Consider the following 22,808-nt stretch of genomic DNA (forward strand, 5'->3'; position numbering starts at 1 on the left):
TGCTCCTATATAAAACCCGTAATTGTCTAAATTTATAACCACTCAGCATGGGAGCATTTGATGAACCTATTGGAGAACTTGATTATTATTATAATGCAAGCCACTTCAAAATGCTGTTTCAAAAAAAAAAAAAAAAAAAAAGGCATTTCAAAAATGGAATATATGTATTATTATTATTATCATCAAGATCAAGTAAGAGTTGGCCATCTTTTCCACTATTTTTCATTATTATTATTTTTGATTTTACATGGACCATCTTTGAAGAGTGGTATAATATTAGTTGGACTATCTTTTGAAAAAAGAAAAATTTAGTGTTACTCATCACGCTTTGACTTTAATATAAAATAAATTCTATTTCAGAAAGTCAAATCAAATGAATTATTTAATACATGTCCATACACTTTTCATCCATATAAGAAATCCAAAGCTAGCTCCTTTGGAACACAAGCTTACAAAATTATACTGTATATAATAATTGCAATTCGCCAACAAATTAAGAATAAAAGAATTAGAATTACAAAAAAGAAGAGGAACTTAAGATTTAGCATATTGATCATAATCTTCATTCCTCCATCTCTTCATTGAATCAAATCAAAAGCCTCCTCCAATAATCTTGGTTGCAGTTTCATCTTGATGATGAACTTCGTTTAATCATTCAATCAGTACCACTTGAAATACGGAACCTAACTTTTTATGCCATCTAAATTTTTATTTGCTTAATTTCTACTATCCATAATTTTATCCAAAAAAATAAAAATGAATTAAGACTTAATCACTCCCAACGTAGCTGCTTGCAATGAAAAAGAGTGTCTAAGATTACCAATATGGAGACTATGCTCTCCCATTGGGATTCTTCGAATCCCAGACCTATCGACCACACTCAAGTACTTACAAACATGGATATTGAACCGCACCCGTTGAGTCGACCCGGTTACGACCCGAACCTTCTGAAAGGCGACCAACTGTTTGTGTGGAGCCCAGTTGCCACGCCCACCGGGTGGGGAGGAGAAGACCAAGAGTGTGTGGGAGCCATCTCTGGAGCCAACGTTCTTAACATCGACATGAACTCTCAGAGAGAGCTTGTTGCATCGAGTGTGGGTGACCCGAATGGCCTTGTCAAAAACGGTGACGTTTTGGGCTTTGCGGTGGCCGTGGACTGGGACTGAGAAGACAGCCGGTGCACTGGCTATGGTGTGTTGGAATTTGGTATAGCTGAGGCCGTAGCCAAATGGGTATACGACTGGACCGTTGTAGAATCGGTATGTTCTTCCTGGGTAGTTCTTTGATGGGGTCGATCTCATGTCCATTGTCGTCATTGGCAAGTTTGCTAAGTATTCTTCTGGATACCATGTCATTGGAAGCTTTCCACCTATATATAAATAAATATATTAACATCATTTTAAAATATGGTCGATTAATGATTTTAACAATTGTTCAAGCCACACTGAATTTACGCATGGAGAGCCACATTTCAATTATATTTCTATAGAGACATGTCAACAATAAGAAATTGAATAGAGAAGTAAGCTAACCTGGGTTGCTCTTTCCAAACAAGATATCAGCAATGGCTGCTCCACCTGCTTGACCTGGATAACCGACCCATAAAATGGCACCGATCCGACGGTCGTTTTTGGCGAACGACACATCAATTGGGCCTCCAGACATGATAACCAATATAATTGGGCCTTTGGAAGCAGCTGCAACTTTTGTTACTAGCTCTTGTTGGAGCCCAGGTAGAAGTAGGCCGGCCCGGTCTTTGAACTCAGCTTCGATGGACTGGTCAAGGCCCATTATCAAAACAGTTGCATCGGCCTGACGGGCTGCGTCGATGGCTGCATTGAATGACTTGTCTCCAGTGCAAGCCACGTCTGAACAACCCTGCTGGTGTATTGCTTTTGTGTATTTTTCTATTCCTTCGAGTGGAGTTGTGTATCCACATGCCACACCTATAAAGGCCCCAAAAAATGTAAAAAATAGGTTTTTTTTAGGAGAGAGGCCCATTTGAATAAACAAGCTGGCCTATAAAAGAGAGAAGAAATTACAAATTTGATGATTTTTTATGCTTAATATTTAAAAATTTATAATAAAATAACCTTTTTTTTTTAAAAAAAAAAGAATATGATATTTTACAAATCGTACCAGCATAGTTGCCTATCATGGTGACGTTTACATCGGAATTAGGCCCAATGACGGCAACGGAGTGGTGGCGGCGGGTAGACAAAGGTAGTGAAGGGCCTTGGTTCTTGAGAAGTACAATTCCTTGAATGGCTGCTTCATGGGCTAGCTCTTGATGGGCCGGAGTACATACATTGTTTGGGCCCAATTTCCCATACGGGTGGGCAGAAGGTTCTCCATCAAACATACCCAGTCTCATTTGGACATTGAGTGTATTAGTCAATGCATTACTCACATCAGCTTCGCTCAAAAGCCCTTTCTTAACTGCATTTTCTGAGTGAACAGCCAGAAAAGGTCCACAATCCAAATCCAAACCTAAGCCACCAATACAAAATCACCCACATTTATTTATCAGAAAACAAAATCACCCCAATTATTGTCATGCTTTGGATATGCATAGATATACGTTACATTATTTGTCGTACTAGCACATAGTCTTTTTCTCATAAAAGTACAATACTTGACATTTTCAATAGATTCTAATTAACCTTGTCATTTTCTTTTTCCCAAGTAAAAGAATCCAATCAATTCAAATTAAGAGTCAGCGTTCCATCCCACCACCAGGCCACAACAACAGGTACGGAATTGGTGATATCCCAAGTCCTTCCTCAACAAATTAGAAAATGGCATCATTACCATTGTTACTACACCATACAATTAGTGAGGTTTTTTCTTTTCTAGTCTCTCTTATGATTATTAGGTGAGGTCATTCCAATTTGTCTTTTAATAATTTATTATGCATAATGGCTTTGTGATAATCACCTGCTTTAATAGCATCAGCAGCCGCTTCTTCGGGTGTGGAGGTGTAATGTTGAGTATCATAGAAAACTCCAACAGAGTCACAATCGGAGACAATATACCTATATATTTTATATTATTAGAAAGAATATAAATATATGAACGTGGTTGATATATAGGTTGGTAGATAGAGAAATTAAGAGAACGAAAGAGAAAGGGTTGATGATGAGTTTACCCATCAAGACCCCATTGGGCACGGACAGTGTTCTTAAGAAGATTAGGGTCGGCGCAGGTAGGGACACCATTGACCTGATTGTAGGAGCACATGACACTTGCCACTCTACCTTCCTTCACACACATTCTAAACGGCACGTCAAATGTGTCCACTATGTCTTGTTTGCTAACCTGCGCATGTATGTGCCATTAGGTGTCACGTGACAGTCACACATGTATGCATTATTATTGAAAATACTAAAAGGTACCGGTAGTCCATATAACATCTAGTATCATATTACAGTACAATTAAATATTGAGTCTTATATAATTTAATACGACAATAATTTTAAGAATATTACTAACTAATTGTAGGAAGAGTCACGATACCACAAGAGTCGAATAATAATATTGGAAAAATGCTAAAAGAAACAAGTGGTACCTAGGAGGGTGTGTGTTGGAGGTCCTGGGTTCGAGTCCCAAGTTATGTAAGATTGTAATATGTAAACGCTTAAATCAAAAAAAAAAAAACAAGTAGTACCTACTAATACAGTGTCATATCGCTATTGGTACAACTAAATATTAAATCTAATAAAATTTAATATAATAAATTTTATGAAATATTCTTACCCAATGACAATGATCCTATTATTATTATTATTATTATTATTATTATTATTATTATTATGATGTAGGTTTTATTCTAACTTTAAAAGCAACCATCACTAGTCACGATGAATTGAATTAATGGTGATATATGGGCATTGCTAATGCTAATATTCCCCAATGCTGCTCTTTTGCCTTCTATTGTTTGGATAAGATATAAATATATATCACAAAATCTATTACTTTATTTAATGTCCCACACAAAGTGGGGAGATAATGCTATTATGACTTTTACACCTTCAATTATATTATGTATGTATATCCGGTCCGGCACATACGTCTAGTTTTAATATTTTCTTTCTTCCACTTCCTTGAGATTATCATAATTAGTATAACCACAATCTTTAACAAACTTCACATACAAATATAAAACATGTTCAAACCATATATATACCTAATGTAAGTGGTGGAATCTAAATTAGCTTTAAGCAGTAGAATCTAAAAATAAAAATAAAAATCTAATTAGCTATAATAATCTCTATACGAGCTATTACAATGATGATTTTTCAAATGGGATAAGAAAAGTTATTTTAAACAATCGATCGACTTCGTAACTTTCAAAACAATTAACATTATTATTGGTTATATTGGTGAAATTAGTATATATCTCTTAATCTTAATATCATTGTCTAATAAAATTTAGAAGGCTAATTAGTAATTTTTTCCTCTGAACTTTGACATGTAGTAAATCGTGCCCTTGAACTTTTTTGGCCGTTAAAAATTCTCCCGAACTATTGAGATTGTTAAATTTAAGGACATTAGTCTAATTTCATTCAATTTTACTATTTAAGTGATTGTTTATGTACTAAAACTTGCTCTCCAGACTTTGATATCTACAAAATCATGCCCCTCAAACTTTGATATGTACTAAATCATACCCCTTAAACTTTCATCTATGTCTGAATTTTTTACTAAAATTAGACAAAAGTCCTTAAATTTAACAATCTCAATTTTTAACGGCAAAAAAAAGTTCAGAGGGCACGATTTAATACATGTCAAAATTTAGGGAAAACAATTACTAATTAGCCAACTTAGAATAATGAGCCAAAAAAGAGCTATTGTAATTAATGAGCTGAGAAAATATAACCATCATCAATCTACTTCACTCAATGCCTAGTATTTTTTTAGATATGTCGTAATTGGCTATTAACAATATTTTTTAAAAATTATTACATTAAGAAATCTGATACTTAATTGGATTAACGATATTAATACATAGGTGCTAACATTAGTCCCTTTTAGCATTTCTCTTTTGAAATTTATACATTTTTATCACACACCTAACTCTATCCTACTTCCTCAATTATTTTTATAATTCTAACAATATCAATAAAAAAATTATGATTAAAGATATATAATAGCTAATTTTATTTGTCTAAGTACCTATTCCTATAAATTCTGCTTCTTTTCTATCACTTTTTAGAAAGAAAAGTATTCTTGTAATTAGTTAATATTTTCTAGTGTCCTAGAATATGACATAATATGCTTTAATATTAAGGAACTCAATTGTAGCAAGAAACTATATGGCTATAAATTATTTATAAATTACGATAATCATTGGATTAAAAACTTACCCAATATATGATTATTTCTTCGAAGTAGAAGACACTATTCTATAATAAGTTTTTCAATTACGGTTTGGTTAGGTCATTAATAGTAATGAACATGTACACAACAAGTAATTATTGCCATCTTGTTGTTCAAAAAAAAAAAAAAACAAGTAATGTCATTTTAATGATCAAATTCGTAATTTCACAGTAAACAAAATGATATAAATTCTATTTTACCTTAGCGTTGAAGTGAAATCTATCGACCCCATTCCAATTATCAAGGTCATAAGCTGTGAAATGCTTGCAACAAGCTGCAACCTTTAACCGGTCACCGTCGTTTCCCTGTAATCCCTTAACATAACTGGCAGCGTATTTTCCAACGACAACCGGATCTTCACCGGGAGTCTCCTGTCCACGGCCCCACCTTGGGTCCCTCAGTATATTTACATTTGGGCTCCAGTAGGTGAGCCCAGCTACACCCCCATTATACATGGCCCTGGCCTCATCTGACACAACCTGCGCCCACAACACACTCAGTGTACTTTAGTATTCCAACCTTGGTCCCACTAACATGCACAACTTGCCTTCCTTTTTAACCCAACTTGTTCTGAATTTCAGCCAATCACCTAGTTTCGCGCTTTAGATTTATTATTACTTACTCTTCTATAGTCTATATAGATAGACCGTATTAAAGTTACTAGCTTTCTTCTTATGATCTTATCTTATTATGCTTATCATTGCTTTATTACAATTTTACCATAAGAAATTACAAAGATATGATGTTACTGTAATGTACCTTTCATGCGTAAACGATATGATGTTACCATAGTATATGTATATTGATCAAAGAATCTTTTCTAAAAGAGGATTATTATTATCAATCTTTTTTATCTTCATAAATTATTGTTACGTTAAAACACAGAACGTGTGTGAGTGGGTGTGTTTATTGGTTCGACCAAGAATAATTATTTATTTATTATAGCCTTAACCAAACCACATCACAACAATTTAAACTGACGCACGCACCCCATCCCCATATTCTCCCATGACACTTTTTTTTAATATATATAAAAAAATTAATCATATATAAAATTACTGATATTACTATACCAAACAATAGCTAGGATAACTTAGATAAACTAGCTACATGCTAAAATAAGAAAATTTAGAAAGTTTCCATCTTAAATAAATAATAATGAATACAACTAAAAAAATATATGAAATTTGAGATGTTATTAGTCAAAATTAAGAAAAAAAAAGTATGTTATTTTGAAGGGAGAAAAATGGTGTTTCCGCTTATATGAGCTAAACTAGTTCAGTCTCCAAACTCTATTAAAATAGCTTTTTAACTTTTTAAGTATATATAATTTGTTTTTCTATTTTTAAATAAAAAGAAAAAAAAAATGAGAGAGAAAAAAATCTGACCCGTCCGATGGCTTCCCATAGAGAAGAATTGAAAGAAGCAGCGGTGGTGATGACTTGAGGGAAGCTAGTGGCGCCAGGAAAGGGCCCACCGAACTTAGTACCGGGTCCCACATTGGAGACGCCGTGAAGAGCCTCCGACCACCACTCGTACCCTTTTATACCTAAACGAGGCACTGCCGCTGCATTGTTCACCAGCAGCCTAACCTTCTCTTGCAATGTCAGCCGTCCGATCAGGTCCTTCACTCTCTCTTTTGTTGGCAACGACACTTTGCAAAACGCAAAGTTTGCTGTCGTTTTATCTTTTGGGTCACAAGCGAATGGCTCACGCCCAGCTGCACTACTACTACTACTCCAAATACCCATAATAAGAATAACTGAAATAGAAATAATTGTAGCTTGAGAATATGAAGCCATGGCTTAATTTCTATTGTGTTGTGCTGTGTTGGGTTGAGAACTTGAGAGAGTGTGATATTATATATATAGGTACTATAGAGCTCGTGATGTCATGATGTAATATTTGATAACCATTTTGATGATTGGATATCTACGATGCTTTTCCAAAAATAAAAATAAATAAAGAAAAAAAATTAAATATACGTGAAAAAGGGGAAAAAAACAGGGAGAAAAAAGTGTGTGAGAGTGGTTTGGTGGGGTGATATACCACTCGGCACTAACTCGGTGGTTAGTGTTAACAAATTTTCATTATTGAATTTACCAGCCATTTAATTACAAGGAGGAAACTGTAAAAGTCAATAAGGATGACACGTGGAAGTTATTAATTGGTTGAGGAAAGGGTTGGTGGGGACTGCTGGTTTCATTAATCTGTTAAAGGAGTCTCTGATGCAAAATTCTACAAATTGGGTTACTTACGGTTACCTGTAAGTATTGTGGTATTTTTGTATATTTATACGAACACTTCATATTTGGGCTGTCAGCTATTGAGATTTATGGTCTTGAAATCAAATCAAATCAGTACAACTTGCAAATGAGTCACTTGAGAAATCAAATCATCAACCCTTCAAAATCCCAAATGATTATGTTATTTATTTTTTTTTTTTGAAGAAAAATGATTATGTGTTATTACTGTAATTTAAAATTATAAGATACTCTTTTTTAAAAAAAAAAATTATAATATTTGATCTGTAAAAACATTATGTATTAAAAATTTTTATTTTTTTTTATCATAAACATTATGCATATGCATATCATTAATACGATTTGTATAAGTATTTGCATCAGCACATGGGCAAATATTACACCTTCATTTTAAATTTTTAATAGTTTATGTATAAATATTTATTATGGTTAAAAAACATTTATTCAAGCGATCGATTATTTAGCTGTCAATAATATGAAATGTAAAATATTCTGAGTGAAGTATATCTGTATAATTGCAGTTAAAAAGGAAAAAGGAGTATATCTGTTAGTCTTAGGCTAAAATATGTTTTTATTTTCTGTGTTGAATTATCTAATTAACAAATATTTAGCATCAACAATAAAATAATTGAGAAGTATGTAACACTAAAAGAATTTATATATTTCACTTCTAAATCTAATCAAAGGATTATATATATATATATGCTATTTGTCTCACTGAGTTTAAGAGAGATATTATGAGAATGAGAAGATTATACCTCTCATCTGGATAATATTAATAACCTGCTAATTATATTTCTTTCATTCTTATCTGTTAATCTTACTTTGCAACACTGTGACACTGTCCCAGTATATAAATCTACATATAAAATATAAATTTAGAATTAAATTAATATAATATAAGACACAAAATTCAGAGTAAATTTGATATGGGAATGCTTGTGTTATGTTTGGCTTGGCTTAGAAGGGAGGTTATCATTCAGGGGAACAAGCTTCTTACACTATCGATCTATTGGTGGACGGTGAAATGGGAGAATAAATGATTGAGTTACTTTAAACTTTTATCAGCAAACCAATAACACATTAAATAATAATAATAATAATAAAGCTACCATTGCTTAGAAAAAATTAAAGATAAAAATGCCATAGATTCAAGAAACAAGTACAATAACAACAAGATTTACCTATTTTTGGGTCCATAAATAAACATGGGAATCTCTTGATCAATTTCTCCCTCTCTAGCTCTCTAGATCTTGATCTTGGTAATCTCATCAGACAATCTAATAAAATAACGAAAATTAAAATTTTGAGGAAAGTCTTGAAACTTACTTCAAGTACTCGTGTTTCTTAACTTATAATTATGGACTATTTATTCATTTATAATAAATATAATTAGCAATTTTGAAAATATATGCAAATAACGTACATTATCCAAATGGTCAAATCTGTGTGCACTATTTTTTTGTTTAGATAGAATGAGTTTTATAAATTAACCAAATTAGCTGTTACAAGAGTACTCAAAAATTTAAGACAAGTATCTGTCCAAACACTAACTCCAACAGAACTAGTAACAGATTTTGCTAATGAATGGGCTACCCCATTCGCATCACGCAAAATAGTGTAACACGTACCACACCATTGACAGCAGCTAACAATGAGATAACATCATCAATACGGGGTCTATAGAGAATATTACAAAGCAAATTATTAACCCAATTACACACAATACTCGAATCTACTTCCACCTTACAAACTAAAACCAAGATTAACCGCCCACTGCAAGCCAACAACTCCGCCACCTCCACCACGCACTCACCCTTGCCACCCGACGCCCAAGTTGCCCACACAACCCCTTCCCCATCCCTTACCACACCACCATACCCAGCAAACCCACGCCCAGCAGTAACAACTGCATCCATACAGAGGGAGAAGCTTCCCATCCCATGCGGCCTCCAAAGACAGCAAACACCCCGCTGACCACACGCCACGGGGGTTGCCTCAAAGGCTCGCACACCCTGAAACTCCTCTTAGGTAGCCAAAGCAAGGTCAACCACAACATCCAACCGAGAGACCTTCTTCCCAAACAAAACCGAGTTACGATCAAACCACACCCACCAACACACCATAGCCACCCTCTCGAATGAGGTCTTCGGTAGCTCGTCAAACAACACCAGCAAAAGGTCCGGGAAAGTCCCAAAACGACATCGAACAAGCACCTCCCAAACCCACAATTAAAAATCGTGATTAATTAAAACTTTATTAAAATACTTATAAATGCCAAAATAAATAACATATATACAATTGGGATCCCGAGTATAAAATTTTTACAACTATTACAAAGTGCGTAATACAAAAGTTGTCGCCTAGCGACTATACAAAATATAACCAGATGTCCCAAAGATCGTACGCTCCAGACCTAATTGCTCTGACATGTACAATCTTCATTCGCTCGCTCTCACGGTTGCTCAACCTTAGCCTTGCCCATACCTACACATGCAAATAATAAGTCGACTGCCCCAGTAAGAAAAATATAATCATGAACATAAATATAATCCAGATTATAATTAGGCACCTATACACCCAACTATAACTCTATCCATGTGTCCAACACGGTATAGAGTCCAAAACATTCATGCGACAATACTATTGACCATAATATCAACCTATACTCGGTACTCTAGGCATTGTCTAGTCGTACCAATGTGATAGCGTCGATCTTGTACTTGAGCCAAACATACATTTATTAGTATCTAGCACAACTTTACGTATACTGATACCACTATCAATGTAATGTAGCAGGCTCCATAAACATGCACGCTAAACATGTAAACACATATGCATATCATTATACAATTCTTACCTTGTTTCTGAATTTAGGTGTACCGGTCAACCTGAGTGGAACTGTTGCTCGACAATTTATAGGCCCCTAAATAACGTTATTCGTAAAGCTGATGAGTGACACGCTAAATCACTTCTTCGGGACTTAAAATTGAAACTAAAAGTTTTTCTATCGATGGATAACATGGCAATATGCTAAATATCGCAAAAACGAGAAAAACTAGGGTTTCCTTAACTACCCCAACCGGAAGTCTAATCCAGTGGGTTTCCTGGGGACCAATCGGAATTCTGGTTCCTACAGGTCCCACTGAACCGGTCGTCCGGTTCAATGCGGGAAACACAAAAAACATCACAAACAAGCCAATTCGACCCCAAATGATCTAAAACCTTCTAGACCTCCTAATTACATCACAATAAATAGAATTCATGCAATAAAATCAAGAATCAACCACAGAAACATAAATCACCATTAAAGACCAAAGTTTGAGCTCTAAAGCTCAAACCTTGTCCAAACACAATTCCAAGCCACCAAACAACTCCAAATCAACTCAAATAACACTAACTCAACTACAGAATACAAATTCAAACACCCTTCAACATCATAAAACCCTATACCTAAAATCATGCAAGGAAAGCTAACATGAATTTAAGAAAAACAAAAAGATATGAGCTAGGGAAAAGTACCTTAGATTGAAACCAACAAGATCCTACTAACACTCTGAATTAGGCTGAAGAAACCCTTGAATGGTTGTTGGATTCTAGAGAGAGAGAGAGAGAGAGAGAGAGAGAGAGAGAGAGAGAGAGAGAGAGAGAGAGAGGAGAAAAAGTGCCTTCTTATTCTAATTTCTAACTAATAAAAGAATATGAAACCTAATAATTCTCTAGTAAATAGTAACTTACACTCAGATCAAATAACTTAAATAAAATCACTAAATGATAAATATACCAAATGGTAACAAGACCATTTTACCCTTGCTTAATCCAAAAAGCATACTTGCCACCTAGGGGTAGTTTGGTCATTTCTAAAACTCCAAATATTCCTGACGTTCCCAACGTCTATCTAGATTGCCCCGCTATTACTAAAATACTAAATCATAAGAAAATGTGGTTCTATTGGCCAAACATCGTGTTCCAATATTGTCGGGCATAAAATATAAAAATATAAAATTTCATACGTAGCATAAATTATACACCTAAAATTTAAATAAATTTTCATAAATTCATAAATCATATTTAGAAATCTAATTTTCATAATTAAGCCCTAATTATATGCTAATTTATCATATTTAAATTAAGCGGTCTTTACAGTTAGAGTGGATCATGTACGCACTAATGACAACTTAGCAGATCCTTTGACGAAAGGACTAGCTAGAGAGAAAGTCCATAAAACTTCGAAAGGAATGGGACTATTACCCTTAGAAAGATGAGTGAGTCTTAATGGTAACCCAACCTAATGACTGGAGATCCCAAGAATTAGGTTCAACAGGTAATAACAAGTTATGATGAGATATGTGTTGATTATGTTGTTGTTGTATGAGAAGTATGAAGTCCTAAAGTGATAAGAGGGTGAGTTAGTAGAAACTCTTAATGAGATATGTACTCTATGTGGATTGGAGTACCGAGCTACATGAGTACTCTTGATAGACTAACTTATGTGAATGTGGAAGTGGGGCCACTTCCTGTGGAATTTAGAACAAAATTTCTAGAGTGTTCACTATATTGAAATAGATGTGCATGGTCATTAACACACGGGCTTGTTTGAATAGATCCTTGAAAGATATTTGTGTGTTACGATGTTAGAGATAGAGTTCAAGATTTCGAGTCGCTCTAGTAAAATTTAAATTTTATTCACTACGCAAGATTCAAATCAAAAGATATCCTTGTTTAAGCACTGTCTTATAGTTGTCTGATATTGCTCGAGAAAATTTTTAAAAATTTCAAGTGAAGAATTGTTAGAACTTTGTGAAATTTTATAAAAATAAAAAATAAAAAGTGAAGTGTGTGAGTGAATGGAGTCCCACATGGGATAGAAACACTTCATTAGAAGTGTATATAATGTGCAAGTTTGAGATTTGGGTTCGGGGTCCAAGGGGTACCCAGTTTTGTGCGCATGGGTGAGGACTCACACACTAGACCACCACACACCCGCGCAGTGTCGTCCGTCCGACTGAGTTGAGCTGGGCAAGTGAGGTGTCACTTAATTATTTAATAAATATTTATTTATTAATTAATTATCTTTTAACGTTAAATGAAGTAGTAAAAAGCGGTCAGTTAATGATCCGCTTTTTTCTGTCATGATCCAACTCCTCCACGATTATATTACCGTTTTCTTACCGTTTAATCTTGGATCGACTTCTCTATATAAGTCGTATTAGAATAACGAAAGGATATATCTTTTCAACAAAAAAATTCTCTTTTTCCTTATGATTTTTCTCAGAGCAATAATTTAGGGTGTAATTGAACGATATCATTCGGTGCAGTACATATCATATATACAAAGGCTGTTTTATTCTAGGGATGCCGTGGTTGCTAGACTGTCATGTATATTTCGGACACAGCCGCAAAACGTAAAGACAGTAACATTATCCGCGATTCAATTAGAATCTTTTTTCGGTAATTCGTTCCAATTTTATTGTTTTAATTTCGAGATAACAATTGCAAATTATAGGTCTCTAGTTTATTTTTAAATTTGATGTGAAAAACTAGGAACATAAATGGAAAAGAAATTATAAATAAAGAAAACTCAGCCACTTGAGGTTTTTTTTTCCTTCAAATCATTGAATATAAAAAGCTTTCCCTATGCTGTGACATCTTGGGAAGGTTCTCAATGTGGAGCAGAAATTTGTCATTATTCAATTGCTCTTTTTATTACTTTTCACACTTTTTTCTTTTTTAAATTCTAACTCTGAATTGCACTGTTTTCATATACAATATATATACTTATATAAAAGATATCATTATAAACAATATGATTTGGAAATTAAGAAAGACCATTAAGTGATGACTATGAGTATTGTAAGGTCATCATAGGTAGCTAGCGTTTTGTAAATTATTAGTAATTATTTATATACTAATTATTAAATTAAAATATTTTATTTTTTCTTGGTAAACTTGAAATACACAGCATCAAATGCTAATACCTCTTCTTTGGCATAGTTAATCTATATCTGTTGGAAGATATATCTATAGGATATTGCAACAAAAAAAGATAATTTATGGGTGAAGGAGATTCACTCTATATGTATACTAAAGACATAGATTGATATACTTAATTACACTAAATTGACAATCTCACTTGACAATTTTAATGCTCTTTTCTTTAGCATTTTGAGTAGGCTCAAGAGTTCTGTTTTGTCTTCCATTAGTTAAAGGGAATAAATAAATAATGGCATGGAATGGAAGTGGCGTGCATATGGCCATATACTATAATATAAATATATAAATGTTATCTTTCTTTTAACTTTATAGAGGTATAGCTCTATTTAGGATATAGAGGTTTCATATGAATGTTGAGACCACACATGTTTGGTCCAAAATGATATCTTACTACTTACATCACACCTTCACTTTAGTTTTAACAACTTGCCAAAGCCTTTTGGTACTATAATAATAAATTGCCCTACCTTTATCCCATATTATTGTTTGATTTTTATTCAGATATATATTTAATTGTAACCCCCATACACCATATATCATCACATATATATATATATATACAATTGTTTGTTACTACAACAAAGTAATCAAAAATTGTGTTTTGGTTGGTGCATGGTATAGTTAATCTTCTTCTAATTAAAGAAACACACAAACAAACAATTATTACTATAATTAATGACTTTCGTAGCATAATTAGTCTAATTATAAATCATATGTACCATATAAATAAACGAATATTCAATCATTACATTAAAAATGTAATTGAGGTTACATTTTTATATAACCGGCCTGTTATATCAAACTAAAAATTTTGTTTTTATACTTAAATTAATTTTTATCAACTATATAAAATAAATTAATTTTTAATTAAAATATTTTATAAGACCTTCTTTATAATTAATTAATATTTATAAGAAAATAAATGAAGTCAAATTTGTATTATGTTACAGATAATTTATTAATTATTTTTATTTAATTTTTAAATTAATTATAATCGTTTAACTATGATCTAATAAAGATTAAAAATAAATATAACTATCGTGATTACATATTTAATGTAACCATTAAAATTTCATCTCTATTTATAAATATATGGCCTCGTTTGATAATTTAATATTGTAGATTCAAATATACTACATATAAGTATCTCCATTGTAATTGCTCTTGAAGAAATTATTTTTGGGTTGATGCTTAAATTACATGATTACGTACTAAGGGTGTTAATCAATATACTCACACTGTATAAATCATTCGCATCGCACCACACCACATAAAAAAATATGATTTAAAATCTTTTACGGTGCCGTTGCGGTTTGTAATTTTGCCAAATCATGCGGTGCAGTACGGTTTGCAGTTCAAATCGTACCGCTATATTATAAAGTTACCAATCTTTACAATATGAATTTTATGTTTTTTTTTTCATAAAATAAATATATAATATATGTGTATATTATTTTATTTTTTTAAAGAAAATTCAATAAAATAATTTGATGATTATTATACATGTTATGATGGTAAAATTTTAATAAGGTTTTTTTGTTTGGTATTGTTAAAGCAATATTAGTTTGATTTTTAAATTTTTATAATAATATTTGATAATGATGATAGTGTAAACCGCACAACACTATACCGCATTTTCGTAGTGTGATTTTTGCGGTTTGAAAAATTATAAAAACTGTATATGCGGTTTGATTTAAAAAAAGACTACAACCCGCACCACCTATACTGCAAACACTCTTATTACGCACCTTATAAATCGCATATAAAAATTATGTAAGTTTATTTAGGTCATTTAAAATGATGAAAACTTATAGAGAAATATTATAAATTTGAAATTAATTATTGTAATAAGTTGCACTGACTTTTTGTAGAGAGAGAGAGAGTAATTATTTGGGGAATAATGTAACATGAGATTAATGATGACCAATACAAAAGATTAATATCATGATTACTAATTTTAATAACTAACCGGATTTGGATTGGAAACTACACCTAATATTAATAATTCTCCATGTAAAAGGGGCCCTCCCTTGTGTCAAAATAAAAAACAATATGAGGTTAATTGATAGACAGATAGAGACACTAATATACAGTGGTAACAATTAATTGTGGCTATCAATTTGGTAAATAGTTTGCTATATATCGACTTATTACAATATAAGGGTGTAAATAAAAAAGGAAGGACAGCAAAAACAATAATGAAATGCCCTTTGGCTTAATAATATCAAGTTAATTATGATAAGATCTTTGGTTCTTAACCTTTTCTTATGGGACAACATATATGTGCATAAATTAATTCAATTTAATAAGAATTAACTGATCTAATTATAATCCATTATCAAACATTGAATATTTAATTATGACCGGATCAGATTAAATGTTATTTTTAAATATTCAATTAAAAATATAATACATCTAACATCCAAATGATCTAATTAGTATTTTCATTTAGTTTGGATGAGTAATTAGATTTTATACTGTTATACGTAAAATTTATATGTATATATAAAAATCATTAAAATTTTACTCTTTTTTTTTCTTAGATTGGATGGATCCAGTCAAATCTAATATATACTGGACTTAAAATATTGGATAGATCTGATCCGATCCAATATTGAATAAACCCAAAACAAACTAATAAATATATATAAAATACTACATCTATTAGAAAAATTGAACCAATCCAACATCCAATAATTATTAGATGACTGAAATTAATTAAATTAGATGTATTATATTTTAAAATACTAATGGGATAATATTGAATACGCAAATTTTGCGTATAATCAAATCGCATTAATGATTCTCCATTAATTAAAAAATATATTTTTTTTGAAATTAATTAAAAATAATTTATTTTATAGTATTATATTCTTTTTTTGAAAGGTTATACTATTATACTTTGACTATATATAAATCGTTTATTTATTTAGAGGATCAAGCTACAAATAGCCTTTTTTTTCTTTTTTACAGCTTTTCTCTGTGTAGCTCTATAATTTTATGACCATTATGTAAGGTTGATACATTAATTTGACAACCATCATCTGACACGATAATAATATTATAGCTGATCAATGTGTGGAATATGAAATTTGCTAGTTGATTTGTCCACCTCAACTATACATTTTCCATTATAATAATATTACAATTATAAATATTATCATTACAAAAAAAAAAGAGCAAATTATATTTTTTTCATTGTTAACCCTAAAAATTAACAAAACTAACCTTCAATTTTAGTGAACACTCATGATTTAAGAGATTAGTGGGACTAGCTTCCATCGGTAGTCACGAGTGACCCACGACATGCACACCATCAATCCACTTGGCATGTATACTCATGTAGCTACTTGACATGCATACTCAAGTAGCTACTCGACATGCATGCCTAGACAGTTACTCGGCATGCATGCTCAAGCAACCACTCGACATGCATGTTCAAGTAATCACTCGACGTGCATGCACAATCAGCGACTTGACATACACTCATCATGCACCTACTATGCAAGCATGTACAAGTAGCCACTCGACATACACTCATCATGCACCCACTCTGCAAGCATGCCTCAGCAACCACTCGGCGTGCACTCCATCAAGCGACTCGACATGCATGTTGTAGCAGCCAACACATAGCTAATCTTCCCAAATGTTACAGAAAAAGTTGTTGGAAGAAGAATCAAAAGAACATGGTAAGCACGCAGATGAGTACATATCAAGGTACAACCACGCCACTTGTAAGGCCTGATTGCAACAGAGAGGATGGGTGACCTTGCCTCCACATCTTGACATCCGGACCAAGGGTACATTGCAGGAACCACTCCTATATCTTGAGACCACCTGATACTAGATAATTGTATAAAGGCGCAAGACTACCTCCTGCAGCTGCAACCTATAACGTTAGGACGTCATGCTTGTCCCCAGGGGACCGCTAGTGTATTTCAAAATATTGGAGCCTATAAATATCCCATTTTTTTTATTTGAAAAGTGGGTTGTAAATTCTTTATAATAAATACCTTTGAAGTGATACAAAAGAGCTTATCTTTTTTGACCATTGCTATTTTGCAAATTTTCCTAAGTTCCATTTCAATCTCATCTACTTTCTTATTTTCTGACATAATTACTTAGAGGTTCTGGCTACTAAGATCATTGACGAGTTCTAGCTGTCAACAGTTTGGCGCCATCTATGGGAACGATAAAATTTAAAGCTATGTTAATTCCTTGCTATTTCACTAAAATCGAAACTTATTATGTAATAGTTAAATATCATAGTAAAAGTGAAAAACTATCATGTAAATTTGATTTATACATTATTTATGTAAATTAATTACAAATTTATGTTATTTAAATTATTTAAATATTTATTTGTTAATGGTAAAAAAAAGTATAATTAAATTTGCAATACAAATAAAAACTATAATATTACAAATATATACAAAACATACTTTTAAAAAACAAAAAAATACAGGAAACCCATCCACAATGCGTATTCATTAGATCACATTCATTAGATTTTGACTCAACCGATCCAATCCAATTATTTATTAAATATTGAATTTTGTTATCCAATCCAATCTAATTGAATTAAGTCATCCGATCCGATCCAATTCAATAGATGTATTGGATTGGATCGGTTCCAACCATTGGATGCATCGACTCGTTTTTTATTAGATTAAATTGGATCCATCCAATTTATTTTAACTACCATTTAAGATAATTTCATTAAAAAGAAAAATATATATAAACAAAACATAATTTAAAACTATATAATCCAACATACATAATAAACATTAGTTTAGTCCAACTTAATTCTCATGATCTCATAATAAAACCGCTAAAAAATAAAATTTATTCAATAAGCATTGACAATTTTATTAATGTTTAGGAAGATGAGAATTAACATTTTATATCTATTTTTTTTTCATTAATCTCGTATGTTAAATGTATATTAAATTAATTATAATATATATTTTTAAATAAAATATATTGAATATATAAAATTATAAATGTATTTTAAAAATATATATAAATATAATTAGATGATCATTGGATCAGTTTAGTCGCTTAATTATGTATTGGATTGGATGTCCCAACCGATCCGATCCGATTGAATTTTCAAAATTTACCTCCGATCCAATTTAATTATAATTGGATATTCAATTCTAATATTGGATCGATTGAGATTGGATCAGCTGTAATTTAATTGGATAACTTTCTGTATATTTTGCGTTTTTATCCAGTTATAGAAGAAAAAAAAAAAAAACTTTACACAACTTCCATATAAAAACCTTCCAACACTCTTTCAAAAAAAAAAAAAAAAAAAAAAAAAAAAACCTTCCAACACAGTTCCATTTAAGTGTGAAATTACGTAAAAAAAAAACTTAAAAATCCGGATAAAAGACGTCCACTCTAATAGTGTGGGTACCTTAATTTACTTTGCTTTGCAAAATATTATCACGAAAACAAAAACTCTAATTCAAACCCATTACTCTATTTTTTTTTAATATATGTGTATCTTACATATACTTACCAATTCAACTTATTATATCCATGATATAAATATATGTATATAGAGAGAGAGAATCTAAAACAACCAATGAGTGATCTTCTTGTCGACCGTTACCTTCTCCTCAATAGTGTCCAAACTAGGTTTCCAACCCCTGCCAGAGAACTGCCTCGTCAAATACTCCGGCGGCGTACTCTCCTCCAAACTTTCCAAAGGAACATACTTTGTCTTATTATTCTCCTGATCATCACCAGTACTACCATCGATCATCTTCTTCTTTTCCTTGATCTTCGGCACCAAAACCCCAAGTGATCCTCCATAATCCACGGGGCAAATTCTGGCAAACAGAGGCAAAAACTTCACCGATGAGTAACGATCACTTCTCAGAACCGAATTCGCCACAAGAAGAAGTCGGTGGATTTCCTCAGAAGAAAGAGCTGCCATTCTCCCTCGCTTCATCGGAACCATCATGTACATTTTCTTAGTCTCCAGCTTCATGTCTGCCGGCAACGGCGTCGGTCGTTTTCCCGTAACGGCGGATTGGAACTCGACCACCGCTTGCTGAGGGTGTTCCAACATGAGCTCCGCCGCGGTGATGGGGTTTTCCAATTCCTGAATTGAACCATCCCATAGAATAACTTTCCCATTATTAAAGGTTGGCTTATTTTGTGAGACCACTGAGTTTCCCATCATCAAATTTTTAATCTATATAATATATCACCATGTTAATTAATTTTAAGGACATATATATAGATAGATATGTTAGTGGTGAAATATATGACTAATAAAGAGACAGAAGTAGGATTTGTTAAACCGTTCCATCTTTGGTGAGTTTTAACTAATTTGAATATCTCTAGTTTTGGGGTCGTTGAGTTTGGAGGTGGATTTGGTCTCACCGTTTTGACTAGCTCTCTTTAGTAACAATACTACTATTATATAAATATAAATTTATTAGTTACTACTGTGTACTACGTACTTATACGAGTAAATATAAATATATATAATATAGTGGACTTGATCATGCGGTTGTTAATTCTTCAACCAAGTTTCTAGGTTACGAATTGTGAGAAGAAGAAGAAGAAATTAATAAAAGGGTCAAGAACCGTTCAACTACAAATAGTTAACTGCATAGTTTAATACTTACATATTAAACTATATGTAAGTAGTACGTAACGTAATGGTTAATATATATTTTGATATTGTGTAAAGTATAAGCATGTTGTGTTTATGTAAACATTGTGGAAAATGTACTTCTTCAAAGAATAAAAAAAGAGTGTCAATAATAATAAAAACAAAATGATGCATAACTCCTGCGATAAGGTGACAAATATCTCTTTTTTATATTTATTAATCACAAATATTTTTATGTTATATTTTATTAAATTGTACCTACTTTTACCTAATATACTATCACTCTCTACTTAAGTCTAATATATAATTTATATTAACCTAAGAAGTATAATAAGAACATCATCTATAAAAGTAAGTATATTTTAAAAATATGAAAATAAAGGTAAAAATTAAGACAAGTAAAATAAAATAAGTGCAAGTGCAAATGTCCTCGGCAAAACAGTACAACGAGGACATTCCCTTGTTACAACGTCCTCGTTAGAGACTCGTCATTAGTAATAACTTTTTGTCGAGGATAGCGATAATGTTCTCGTTAATGACTATACCGAGAACAATTAATTGTTAGTAAAAGTGAGATACGTTCTCGGCAATTACCTTTTATTTTGGCCAAACTAACTCATTTATACTGAGAACATTATTCTTGATATAATTTTTTTATTGAGAACAGAAGCTTTCTTTTAAATAACAACACCTTTTTTTATTCAATATTAATTTTCATAATAAATATATCATTATACATTTTTATTTTCACATTAATATTACTCAAATAATGATAAAAATAAAATTCGTTAATAAAAATATCATAAATTTACCTTTTTTTTTTTTTTTTTTTTTACATTTTCAAGGTTATAAGTTTAGTTACCTAAGTACTAAACATACTAATAAAGGATTCGCGAAAGAAATAGATGCTACATATAAACATAACTACTGACTCAGTCCTCCATCATGGGATGAACAGATTGTTGAGGTTGATTCCACGATCCCAGAGTGACATAATTTGTCCTAACCAGTTCCTCCAACTGTTTAATCTGCTCCTGGCCTGCATATCAACTATGACATCAGCTACAACATATACACCAGGCTAAGGTGGAGGAGTTTGAGTAAACGTAGGTAGTGCTTCCATCTCTCTTGTACTAATTAGACGGCCATAATTTTTTTGGTGCCCGAAAATAGTTTGGACAAATGATAGATCTTAGTCTTCTTGATTGATGACATTGCCTGGCTCTTCAATATTTTGCGTGGACTGTGTTTGTTGTGTCTCACATATGGCAATCATTTTCTCCTATTACACAATAATATCTAACTTAATTATAAAATTTATTTAGACAAAGAATATAAAGATGATATTTGTTTAAAACATACTCATGTCTTTCTAGCAGTGTCAGTCACCCATCATTTTCCCTGCTTATGGTGAGTGGTCTGCCAAGCATCTGGGATCGATGCCAATCGCCCAGACTTCGAATCACGTTGTGACATAGATATTTTTTTTATTATTATTCAAAGTAATAACAAACAAAATATAAATATGATAATTATATTATAAATTAATCACATTCTTTAATAATGCAAATCAGGTAATGAAATCCTCCATGGCTCAACTCCTTCAATTTTTTCCTATTTCATGCATTGATCTCTGAACGTTTCTATCAAAAATAAATATGAAGATATTGATATGTGAAATTAAAATGGTTTAGTAAAAATTCAATTGGGGTTGAATAAAACTAATTATACCTTCATTTCACCTTGTTCAAAAAATGTGATGGTTTTTTTTCATTAATTAGTCTATAGTGCATCCAACATATGGAGTTGCAGGAACATTATTTTCTAAGTGTTCTTTGAGTTCATGTTTGAATTTGTAATATTTTTGGCACAAAAATTTATCAATGCTTGTTAAGATACCAAAGAGATGATCTCCTTCATATCTTTCTCGACCGATATCGAAAAGATTGTCCTATAAAATAAACTTCATTAGTTAATATTATATATAGTTAATGAAAAGCAATTTAACTCTAAAAATAATTCACCTTTACTCTAGACAATATCCTTCTCTTCACAGAGTTAGGTACTTGTGCCTAATTTTTGTAGTCTAAATCCATGTGCTATCGTACGAGCAATCCTAACTCCCTTGAAAAATCTAAAATGTACGGACCTACCTCCTTGTATGTTTTTCCTTTGATGTCCCACTTAATAGGCAGTGGACATTTGAGGTTTTCTCGCTTTTCTCGTGTGCTTAATCCCTTATGGGGTCCACGTTTCTTTAGATGAGCTGTTGTCATGTTTAAATATTCATAAGTTAGTATATTTATATAAATATTAATAACATAAGTTAAATATTTTAAATTATATAACCTCGCACACAGTCAGCTCTAGTAATTGTCGCGCCAAGAGGAGGATCACTTCCTCCATCACCCCCGTGAGAACGAACAACATCCATCATATCTGAGAAACATAAGTATTAGAAACATTATAATAATGTTAATGTCATAATGTAATAAAACACCAATTAACAATATATATATGTAATAATTTACCACTTA

The 22,808-nt window shown here is 32.0% G+C and overlaps 2 protein-coding genes across 2 annotated transcripts; both read right to left on the reverse strand.

The window, feature by feature from the left end:
- Positions 1-333: 333 nt before the first annotated feature.
- On the reverse strand, positions 334-7,211 carry LOC115704764 (probable beta-D-xylosidase 2). Its single transcript, XM_030632005.2, has 7 exons — positions 6,768-7,211; positions 5,580-5,858; positions 3,149-3,318; positions 2,938-3,035; positions 2,140-2,490; positions 1,533-1,946; positions 334-1,369 (listed from the first exon to the last, which is right to left on the reverse strand). Exons 1-7 carry the CDS (start codon positions 7,179-7,181, stop codon positions 762-764), a joined length of 2,334 nt encoding a protein of 777 aa, XP_030487865.2. The 5' UTR covers positions 7,182-7,211; the 3' UTR covers positions 334-761.
- An 11,766-nt stretch (positions 7,212-18,977) lies between these two features.
- On the reverse strand, positions 18,978-19,830 carry LOC115702397 (uncharacterized). The gene has a single exon (XM_030629866.2). The coding sequence runs from the start codon at positions 19,828-19,830 to the stop codon at positions 19,219-19,221; it is 612 nt and encodes a 203-aa protein (XP_030485726.2). The 3' UTR covers positions 18,978-19,218.
- Positions 19,831-22,808: the final 2,978 nt, after the last annotated feature.

This window comes from Cannabis sativa, chromosome X (assembly GCF_029168945.1).
Source record: "Cannabis sativa cultivar Pink pepper isolate KNU-18-1 chromosome X, ASM2916894v1, whole genome shotgun sequence".
Lineage (NCBI taxonomy): Eukaryota > Viridiplantae > Streptophyta > Magnoliopsida > Rosales > Cannabaceae > Cannabis > Cannabis sativa.

What these genes read in the sequence shown, in the direction of transcription:
- LOC115704764 (XM_030632005.2), bottom strand. Translation starts at nt 7,181, where the DNA reads ATGGCTTCATATTCTCAAGCTACAATTATTTCTATTTCAGTTATTCTT. An exon ending in TATGGGAAGCCATCGGACGG is followed by an intron (nt 5,859 to 6,767) that starts GTCAGATTTTTT and finishes TTGTGGGCGCAG; the next exon opens with GTTGTGTCAGATGAGGCCAG. An exon ending in CATGATAGGCAACTATGCTG is followed by an intron (nt 1,947 to 2,139) that starts GTACGATTTGTA and finishes GGGCCTTTATAG; the next exon opens with GTGTGGCATGTGGATACACA.
- LOC115702397 (XM_030629866.2), bottom strand. Translation starts at nt 19,830, where the DNA reads ATGGGAAACTCAGTGGTCTCACAAAATAAGCCAACCTTTAATAATGGG.